We start from the raw sequence: 11205 nt of genomic DNA, 5'->3' as shown, positions 1-11205 counted from the left end.
GAACAATATTAGTCAGATGATTAAAGTTGAATTTTTCCGTTTCATAAAGTATCTGAAGGACTAGCTTATTGCAGTACAATGTTTAGCCACCGGATGGCGACAAAACTATTTACAACGATTTGTCGTTATTGTATAATACATAAAGACGAATATAAATTTCAAACGACTAAATTTGCATTTTCCCTTTTCATAAAACAGTATCTGAATGACATTAATTTACTGCAGTATCAAATTTAGCCACTCGATGGCGACAAGTCAGGCTTTCAAAATGGCATCTGATTACAAGATGACGTCAGACAGACGACAACAAACAAGTGATGTGTAATACAAGTGACATGAAGCTAATAATGAAGATCACATTAAGAGCGGTTTGAGTTGAAAGTGTGTTTTTCGTAATCCACTTTGATTAGCGCTTCATCATAGTGCGTAAATCGATAAACAAGACAAGCTAGTCAGTTGATGGTGCAGGTGTACCTAATGAATCGGCTGCTCCCATCTCTACGACTCGTTCCCACGCCGTGCTGTGGGGGTGCGCTTGGTGCGCCGCCAGGATATCCCCTCCTTGTTTAATGGCTTCCTGTGTGTCAAACCCACGACAACAACAACAACAAATACACTCATCACGCAGAGATGAATTCATCACAACGCCGTTTATTAAAAGGAAGTCGTTATGACGTACCGGCAACAGCGATGGTGCGCCCTGCCAGGGGGTGTGTGAGAAAACGGCTCTTTGATGTCTTGCTTTAATTTGCTGGTTAGGGAGGGGGTGCGCCACTGCACGGATATTAAAGGGGGGCGTGGGATGAAAGGTTTTGAGCGACTCAGGTGCTTCAACAGAGGTGGTTTATTTTGAGGTAACTTTTGAAACAGGGGTGCGCAAACTACCACCGGTGTGCCCCAAAGGGTAGACAAGACTCAAAATGTGATAGCGGTGTCATATAGTGATATTATTTTGACATTTGATTGTTAGAGTGAGGGGGGGTGCACCATTGTCGAGATATTAAAGGGGGGGGGGGTGAAAGGTTTTGCAAGATGCAGGTGATTCATCAGTTGGTTTATTTTGAGATAACTTTCAAAACAGAGGTGCGCACACTACCACCAGGTAAACAAGATTCAAAATGTGGTAGCGGTGTGGTGTAATAACTTTGTTTTGACGTTTTGATTGTGTAAGGGAGGGGGTGCGCCAGTGTCACAATGTTGAAGGAGATGCACATCTTTTAAAAGTTGCTCTAAAAGTCATGCCCCGGACATGTTTGTATCTTGACCAGGCCTGGACTGGAAACAAGCAGATCAGAATTTCGTGTAGGAAGACAAAGGGGGTGCGCCCCGGCCGCCGTTGGCTTCACTTCTGTCGCTTGTGGCTTTGGTCAAACCAAACACCCGCTTTGTCTTATTCCAGCCCATAAAGCTGTCTGTAAAGACGCGGGGCCGCCCCTGCCCCACCCCCCACACTGGGCTGTTTTAGCGCAAAACAAAGCGCATAGGGGTTCGGGGGGGGGGGTGTTTACGGCACGTTTGTGACACGGGAAACTTGACGGATGACCGCTTGACCGTCTGGAAAAGTCACTCCAGGAGAAACTTCTTGAAAAGAAGACGAAAAGCCGCAGAGCTGATGCGACACAGTAAGTCACCGTGGTTGCGCACCCCTTCTACTCGATGTCACACAAGAATCGTCTTTTGCATAGAAAAACCAGATATAGTCTTGTAGAGCCCAGCTCATCGTGAGTCCTTTTTTTTTCCCGGGTGGGGAACAGAACGGGTAGGGGACGACGACTTACGAGGACGGGTGATGGGGAGAGGCTCCGAATGACGCCGGGGGGTGACGGGGGGCCGCCAAGGACAGGTAGAGGGAACGGTAGAGCGGACCGGGGAGCATATCTTCAATATACTGGAGACGTCGATCTCGGTCGAGTCCCGCTCAGGACGAGTCTTTTTCAAAAAGCTCCGATCTCCAACCCCCAAGGTCTGTAAGCTTTGCCCGCCGCCGGGACCGTCGGGGTCGGGGGGCTGAGGGCGGCGGCGGGGGAGAAGAGCGGGAAGGCCCCCAAGGGGAAGGGGAACGCCGAGAGGAGATGCTTGCTCGCCGACGAGGACGCCAGAGCGGGGCGCAGGAGGGCGCCGAGCGCGCCGGGGGCCGAGCGTTCCGAGGGGGGGGGCCCGCCGCCTGCCGGCCGGGTCCGCGTCGCCCGCGGGGGACGCCGAAGCCGAGGAGGACGACGAGCGGGGGCTGCCGCTCGCGCTGCGCGGCGAGCCGGCCGCCAGAAGGGGGTGGGGCACCCGGGCCACGCGGACCGAACCCCAGGCCGCCAGGTGGCCCGAGTGGGCCTCGCGCTGGCCGGCGTAGTTGTTGAGGTGCGACACCAGGCGGATCCTCAAGGGGTCGCCGTTGTCCAGACCCTCCACCGCGCTCAGGTAGCGCGCCGTCTCGGCCAGGCACTCCCGGAACCCCAGGCCGCGGTAATCCATGGCCAGGGCGTGGGCGTCGAAAAAGCCTGAAGGGGGAGGAGCTTCCATTAGTCCTTCAGGCAGGAGCCAGGGCTGGCGTGCCGTCGGGTGGGGGGGGGGGGGTTATCACATCTGTTCTTCGGTCTTAATACTTACAATATGAAGTACTTATTCATCTTTTTATTTTTCTTCGTGTTTGGCTGCCAAAGGATCTAAAAAAGGCTGGCATGAAATCAACCGTTTTTTTTTTACGGCTACAGTATAAGCCACGACTTTTTTCTCACGATTTGAGCCCTGCGGCTTACTGCGTGCCAGGGCTTATCCGTGACAAAAATGTATATATTCATTTATTTTTGCTGCTACGGCTTATAGTCAGAAAATACGGTCATCAATTACTTTAAGTAATTCCGTACAATAGTTTTTTACTTTTTCTACTTTTTTTACTCGTCTGATTAAGTAGTGAATTACCTAATTACTTTAGTACCTAAAGAATTACCTGAAGTAACTGATTATTCTAGCTTTTAGTTATGGAAAGTAATTTGTTATTTTGGCACTGAATTACAACCGATCAAACAGGTAATAAAGTACTTGATTAATATTTAAATACCTTCTGTAGTTTTTCATGAAAAAAAAAGTAATTAATAACTGGGACTAAAAAAAAGTTTGGGATTGAGTGAGGTGATTTTTTTTTTTTGGGTGGGCGCTTAAACATAGCACAAGCGTACCTTTGCCCCCCGCGGCGTGGAGCATCTTCAGGTGGTCCACGGTCATCTGCAAAATCTCCGCTTTCTCCAACTTGGCCGAACCCTGAATCAGCCCTCAATCAATCCATTGCGATCGACCCATCGATGGAGAGATTTTAAAAGCCCCTACACACACCTGTTTCTCGAAGGCGCTGGGCACCAAGCGGCGAAGTTCGCTCAGGCTGTTGTTGATTCTGTCGCGCCGACGTTTCTCGATGATCTAACAGAGGTACACCGTTTGAATCTTTGGTTTTTTTTTGGGGGGGTGTGTGTGTGAAAGCTCTTAATCGGACTCACTCCTCGGCGCCGCTTCCTGGCCTGCACCTGAATGGAAGCGCTCGGAGACGCCAAGATGACGGGCGAGCCGACATTCCTGAAAAGTCAGCATGTTGGATGTAAACTTTATGTACCGCTGGTATCAGTTACTTTAGGCGCTAAAAGTACCAACATAATCAATTGCGTTAGGTCCTCAAAAACTGAGGCAATAAATGACTCTGGGTACTTTAACAATTCATTACTTTAGGTACTCGTATACTAAAATAATCTATTTAGGTACTCATATACTAAAATCCTCCATTTATTTAGGTACTCAAGTACTGAAGCAACTTTAGGTACTCAAATAATGACGCAATTAATCACCCTGGGAACTCAAACACTAAAATAATCAATACGTTTAGGGTACTCAAGTACAGAAGCATGAATAAGTTTAGGTGCAAAGTAGCATCGACACGTATTCCCGAGTGAAAGCAAAAAAAAAAAAAAGGTTCACCGGCTGTCTCGGGCGTCCTCCCTCTCCGCCCGGACGGCTCGGTCCGGCTCGCTGTCGGACGAGCTCAGATCGCGGCTCCTCTTCATGGTCGTCGCGGGAAAAAGTTCCGCCGGCGTAATCCTCTGCGTGTGGCTGCCTCCGCGTTCCCACGGTGTCATTTGAAGGCGAGGGGGACGGGAAGGCGCCGGAGGGCGGGGCCGTCCCCGGAGGCGGCCAATGGGCGGCCGCGCGGGGGGAAACAAGGATCTTTACACACACACATTTATATATATATATATATATATATATATATATATATATATATATATATATATATATATATATACACACACACACACGCAAACATAAGACATGTCTGTGGCGGTGACGCATCTTCGCGAAAATCTAGGATCTTTGCGAGAAGATTTGACACCGGGCCCCCTTTCCCCATGTGCGTGCACGTCCCGGCGGCGGCGACGGCGGTTGGCCGGCTGTCAGCACGCGTTGGGCCGTGGGAAAGTTCCCCCGGGCCGCCGCCGATAACCAATCAGAGGCCGGCGGGCCGTCTCCTCCGGCGCTGCTCTGAATGGAGCAATTGGTCGGCGGGGCGACGGGCGGTCTGCGAGCCAGCGTGTGAACGTGTAATCTAATACACACACACACACACACACACACACACACAGGCAGGCAGGCGGCCAGCCAGCCAGCGGAGACGGGAGCGCGAAAGCGGCGGCCGGAGGAAGCCCCCCGCCTCCTCCCCCCAATGCTATGACGCTCGCTTGTTTGACAGCCCCATTGCGGTGTTTGTACACAAGAGGGGGTCTCGCGTTACCGCATGGGGGCTCCCCTTCGCATTACGTAATCCTGTCCACTTCATCGGGTACGACCTCGGCCACCTACGTGATGTTATCTCGGACTTATCCGAACAAGTCTGTCATTGAAAATTGTCAAGTCAAGAGGTCTACTTTTAACATGGCTTCAAATCTCATCATGATGACTTAACATCTCATCAGGATGACTTAAAAATCTCTTCATAACAACTAAATCTTGACAAAAACCTTAAATCTTAGCGTAACCTAAAATCTCATGAAGATGACATTAAAACTGGTCATGACAGCTTTAAATCTCATCGTGATGACTTTAAATCTCATCTCGACGACTTTTAATCTCATCATGAATCAGGATGACTTCATCTCTTTATGCGACTCATTCTCTCCATAACTACATCTCCAAGCAAGAACTTTAAATCTCACCGTGACTTAAAATCTCATGATGATGATGTTAAATCTGGTCATGACAATTTACAATCTCATCACAACAGTTTTAACTCTCATGATGACTGGAAATCTCATCCGGATGACTTGAAATCTCTCCATGTGACCAAATCTCTTTAAAACAACTAAATCTTATCATGATAACATTAGATCTTGCCATGATGACTTTAAATCCGGTCATGACGACTTAATATCATGACTAAATAGACTATCTTTCTTTTTTTGTTTGCTAGGTATTATGCCTTTGCACAAATGACTAAAATGGTGACATTCAAATCAAAACGAGACTAAAACATTGCTTCTTGAAACTTTTTTGTGTGTCTTCTCCCGGTGGCCATGACAATCGAAATTGGGGGGGGGTTGAAAAGTGTGAAAAAGACGGAGGTGCTAAAAGCTAATGCAATGGGAGTCTTTTGTCACAATAAACACAGGTGTGCATCCACATGGGTGAGAGGGACGGGTGGGGGGGGGGGGGGGGGGTAGTTACGGAATGGGGGGGGTGAAGTTGCGTTGAGCTCATTTGTTGTATTTCGAGTTGAGCCAGAGTTCCCACGCTGTTATTTTCTGCCCCTCCACTCTTTGTTCTGGCGTCTCATCACATGTTGTGATTAGTCGGGCCGGCCTTTCAGGGGCCGCCCTTTGAAGGTGAGGGACGCCCCCCCCCCACCCCCACCTCCCGCCAGTCCCCGTCTGCAAATCAGGCCACCAGGCCGAATGGCACTCTAAACAATGGCGGTTTGGGTGACGCTCGCGCGTCTGGATCTAATCTTGGGTGTCTTTTTTTTTTTTTTTAGCGCATTTCAAGGCTAACACATGAAGGCCTTCTATTGTCAAGGCCTGCCGAGCGCACATTTCGCCAGACGCAAATTTCACGGAAAAGCCTTGCAACAAAACAGCTTCCAACGCAACAAATTATTTTCACTCGTTGACTAAAAACACTTTCCATCTTGCGGGGACAAAATGGCTCCCGTTGAGTTTGACAACATGAAAAAAGCGCTATTGTAATGTAATATAATGTAATATGATATCATATGATATAATCAAGGGAATACACCACCTTGATTGTCGTAGTTTTGTTTGTTTAGCGTTGGACTTCCTAGCAAAAAAGCGGCGCGCTTTGGACTTTGCGAGCCGACGACTGACGCTCAGGAAGTGGCCGCGATCTTAAAAAACGGGCAATGCTGATTGAAAGGTCTGAGCCGCAGGAAGCGCCGCGTCCGGCACTTCATTGGTGCGACCCGTTTCGCTGGCGGCATGTTGCTGTTTATTTAGTCATTATTTTATTTATTTTATTGCTTGGAAATTTATATCAGCTGTAACAGAGGCTGGGAAGAAGAAAATGATTTTGAACTCATTCAATCCCAAAGACGTGTTTATACGTCGCCCAGCATTCAATGTGCACTATCAAAGCGCTGAAGCAATATATACACATATAAATATATATATACATATATAATATTGTAATACATTACACTAGTCAGCAGTAAATATTTTTTTTGTCATAGCTTTAGCTGAACCGAAAATAAAAACTATATAAATAAGTACATGGCATTGAACGTCTGGACACTTAAACATAAAAATACATCTTATAATGTTAATGAAACTTTATGCCTGAAAAAAACAAACATTTTCCCCATCTCTATTGAGGTTAGTTTTGGAAAATTCTTGAAAAAAAAATCAAGATCTTTTTTTTTTTTGCATTATCGCAAAAGAAAAAAAAAGATTCAAAGAAACGTCAAAAGCAGAGCATTTTGATCCCGGGTGTCGACCGAGCGACCAAAACGCTTTGAAGCGGCAATCGGTTCGCTGATGCTAGCGCGCTAATGCTAAGGTGACGGCGGTGTCTGCAGGCACATGTCGATTGGCCCCCAAACAACCCGCGCGGGCTGCTTATTGTTACCCAAATTGGCGGAACCTTCTCCTGCTCCCCGAGACTGCCCTAGGAAGTGCGGCTTATCGCACTCGTGTGAGTGTGTGCGTGTGTGCGCGCGAGACTTGCATTGTCCTTTGTAAGCATGGGTGGCGATGGGGTCGGACACCATGTCATTGTTAACCCGCGTCGCTTCCCCTGTTAGCGGGTGGCCTAACGTTTCCACATGCACGCACACACGCATGCACGTGTGCACACGCACGCACGCACGCACACACACACACACGCACACACACACACGTGTTTGAATCGAAACGCACACAAGCGTTTGAATCGAGGAAGTGGCCACGTTGACCAAGTTTGTTCCGATCTTTGTATGTATATTAGGACGCACGTTTTTTTCGACATTTATTCAAATGTTTTTTAAATTGATATTCACGGTATTCAAGATAAAAAAGGACATACATTGTTAGCCGTAGCGAATGGCAGTTTTACGCTGGCTCGTTCCACGGTGCGTATCGTTGATGGAAAAGTGTGGGGGAAGACGACAGAAAAAATGAGTGCAAAGAACTGGTGTGTGTCGCTTGTGGACGAGCCGGCATATCTATAAATAATACGAACGCATCAAAAACTGTAACTAATACCTATTAGAAGGGCCGACATCACGGGTTGGGATGTATCTCGTTGGAGCCTTGTTAGAGCTCGCGCCGGTGTCACATGATTAACAATATCGGAATTTTCTTTCATAACTAGAGCCCGCATTTCTTCCGAAGAGGTGTTTCGTGAGCTGATTTTTTCGTTCGCTCATCTAGCTGGAAAAGCATAACGTTGGCACATCTCAATAATGAGACCGTACTGACGTTTGGACGAACGTTTGGCGCGTTAGCAGACTTAACCGTCGTCCAGTCCGGAAAAACAATGCAATAGTTGACGTGCCCCGTTTATGGCTGCTTTGCATGCTGTCTGCTTCTCCTAAGCCCATTTCAAGGAAGAAGGCGCAGACCTCGTGAGGACCCTGCGTGCCTTTTGGAATTTTTTTTTTTTTGTCTCTCTCTTTCCAAAGCTTAAAAGCGTCTCCTAGCGCTTTATTCCCCCTGTCCCCCGCCTCATCCCTCTTTCCCGTTTCTCTCCCGAGGCTTTGCGCAGACGTTTCCCAACAATCGCGACTATTAGCGGAGGCTTGTGATGTCTGATCCCGCCCGGCCGCGTCCCCCCCGTCCCCCCGTCCGTGGGGGCCCGTTGCGGAAAAGGCGGGTCGGCAAAAAGAAAAAAAAAAAATCCCGTCTGATTCCGATTCGTGTGCGACAACGAGGACGCGTCAAACCGCATTTGGCGTCTTTTGAAACGACATGTGCGCCCCAGATGGACGAACGTATCCACGCAAACAATTCCCTACGATAAAGGTGGGGTGTCAAGAACACGCACACGCACGCACGAACATACACGCACAGGTGGAACGTCCAGATTTTTTGAAAACAACATAAACATGCACGCCTTTTGTCTCCTCAAGGATAAGGAGACAAGAACAAAGCCATACATGCACTTTTTGCGCCCGTGAGCGTAAAAAGACAAGAATGCACGCACACACATGGGATTTCCCCATGTGTCTCCACAAACATAAATAACAGGACCACGCATAGGCGGTGTGTCAAACATTTGTGTCCACAAGTGTAGCTAGACAAAAGCACAACCACACATTTGACAGGTCGGCAAGTGTCCCCACATGCGCGTAAAGACAAGAATGCACGCACATTCACACAAATTTCCCGATGTGTCTCCACACACATAAAAAACAAGAACACACATAGGCGTCTCAACGGTGGTGTGATTGTACCCATAAGCACAAGAAGACAAGAACACAGACTATATATTGACTTTACGCCCACAAAGACAAGAATCCACACAGGCATGCATGTACACACGTGTGGGACGTCCACACATGAAAAAACATGTCAACGCTAAAGGTGGCCTGTCAAGCGTTTGTCCCCGCAAGGATGCAAAGACAGCATCACACACCAACTGTGCCCGCAAGGACAGCAAAACAAGATACGCACACACTCGTGAGAAAAATTGGGGGAGGTGGGACGCCGCATATGTGTGTGCGCATGGGACGGCTACTGGCGGCCATCGACACAGCTGTCTGCTACACACACACACACACACACACACACACACACTCGTAGTACAGTGTGCATCTGTGAGAGATCCCCCCCACGCCCGATTCCCATGGAAGGAAAACAAAGAGCAACGCACACACGCATCAGCTGACCACAGATGACAAAGCATGCGCACGCACGCACACACACACACGCACGCACGCACACACACATTTTTGCTTCTTAAAACCCCGCCATGGAAGACATTCAAAGCCACTCGATGTGATGGATTGCGATCGGGTTATCGTCCAATTTGATTTCACTCCAATTCCTCCCTGCCTTAGCCCGCAAGGCGAAAGCTACGCATGATGGGATTTGTAGTTCGAGAAAGCCTTGGACGATTCGCTTCGCGTACGATCAAACGCGACAATTTCAATGAAATCCACCATCGTTTGCTCGGTTACGCGGCGATAAGATGCGCAAGGCTTTTATGAGCATGAGGTTTTTATCGTCATCGTAATCGTAGGACTTAGCGTGGCTTTAATAAGCGCCGGCTTTTACGGGAACGCTTCGCTTACTTTTCGCCCGCTACGACGCCGCTAGCCGACATGTGCGAGCGCGGCCGCCTTTCATGCTCCTCGCCCCGCGTTTGAAGTCGCGGCGAATGACGGCAAGTCACGTGACATTCCCACCACAAAGCCGTTGACGCGACGCGCCCGCCGACCGCACATACTTGCTTTGTTGGCGCGGGGGAAGCGTCGCGACGCGCGCGCGCGCTCGCCGATGCGTGCTTGCCGCGAGGCGGGACAATTGCGCAACACGCGCACTGCCGCGCCACGTGCGTCTGGCGGAACGGCGGCGCAGGGACGTCAGCGGGAAACAGACACAACAATTGCAAATTGATTAGGTAATTAATTACTTAAGTACATAACTATAGAAATGAATTGCTTAATTTAGTAGGAGCGATTTTTAGAGCCTGCTTTACCCAAAGGGGAAAAAAAGGGATCTTGGGATTGAATGTGTGCACCCTTAAAAAGTGGGGGTTCTCTTAAGTTAGCTATTTGTGAGATTAGCATTAGGGTGGAGAAAGAAAATGGTTGCACGTGTAGCCTTTTAGCTGATTGACAGGTCAAGATCCGGCAGTGGCTCACCCGCCACTTCCTGTCTGTCGGGCTCCCAGGACCCTCGCATAGGGCAACCCCGGCCACCCCCCCTGTTTGTTTGTTTTTTTTTCGCGAACCTCGATGGGTTGGGGTCTGGGTGACTCGGGCTTGTCCTCCGGGGCTTGTTCTCCTGGTCTATAGACAGGATGGCTTTGGGGAGGGGGGGGGCTTCGGGACCCCCAAAGCCTGCATGCGAGCTTCCTTTGTGGGGGACAAAGCAAAGGCCGCTGAGGAGAATGGGAACTTCCAGACCCAGTAGCTCAGCTAGCACGCTAACCGCTAAGCAAGCCCGCCTTCGGTCTTGTTTTTCACACGCTCAAAAAACTCCCGAAAGACAGAACGCGATCGGTTTCCATTAAGCGGTCTAGTCGGCTTTAATTTGTGGCGGGACGGACCTTACGTACGCGGTCGTGTTGCGTCTGGGTCGTATTGCAAAACTGACAAACGACAAACAATCCGTAAACAATCCGAGTTTTCAGCTAAAATGAAGAAATGGTCGCCAACCGGTATTGTACGGCATAGAAACTAGAAATGTTGCAACCATTGCTGATAAGTTGTCAATAAAAAGAAACTAAACATTCAACGTTAGCCTAACGTTAGGTACCGTTGTCGCTAAATAAGGGCTTTACTTCCAAATATAAAGGAACTGCTTATTCTAGTATTTAATGACCAAACGTTATTGATTACGTCTGAAATTGCCGGTCATTTTTCGACACTCCTTTACCCAAATTTGACATTTCAAATCAAGAAATACGTAAATAGGTACATGGGATCGAACGTCCGGATGCTTAAAAAAAACCCTAACGAATAAACACGTCTTAGGGATGGATGGAGTTCTGTGACCGTGACAAGCTTGCTGCTACGTT

The 11205-nt window shown here is 48.6% G+C and overlaps 1 protein-coding gene across 1 annotated transcript; it reads right to left on the bottom strand.

Annotated features, from left to right (window-relative positions):
* Positions 1–1786: 1786 nt before the first annotated feature.
* hey1 (hes-related family bHLH transcription factor with YRPW motif 1) lies at positions 1787–9890 on the bottom strand. Its single transcript, XM_088404529.1, is given in 7 exon segments — positions 1787–2154; positions 2156–2492; positions 3171–3252; positions 3325–3408; positions 3486–3561; positions 3958–4203; positions 9755–9890. Coding segments are annotated over 7 exon segments (1077 nt in total). The 5' UTR covers positions 9787–9890; the 3' UTR covers positions 1787–1934.
* Positions 9891–11205: the final 1315 nt, after the last annotated feature.

The sequence above is a fragment of the Hippichthys cyanospilos genome, chromosome 21, assembly GCF_059441005.1.
Source record: "Hippichthys cyanospilos isolate Australia breed blue-spotted pipefish chromosome 21, RoL_Hcya_1.0, whole genome shotgun sequence".
NCBI lineage: Eukaryota > Metazoa > Chordata > Actinopteri > Syngnathiformes > Syngnathidae > Hippichthys > Hippichthys cyanospilos.
The sequence above is the reverse complement of the archived record's forward strand: the minus strand, read 5'-3'. Positions and strand labels throughout refer to the sequence as shown.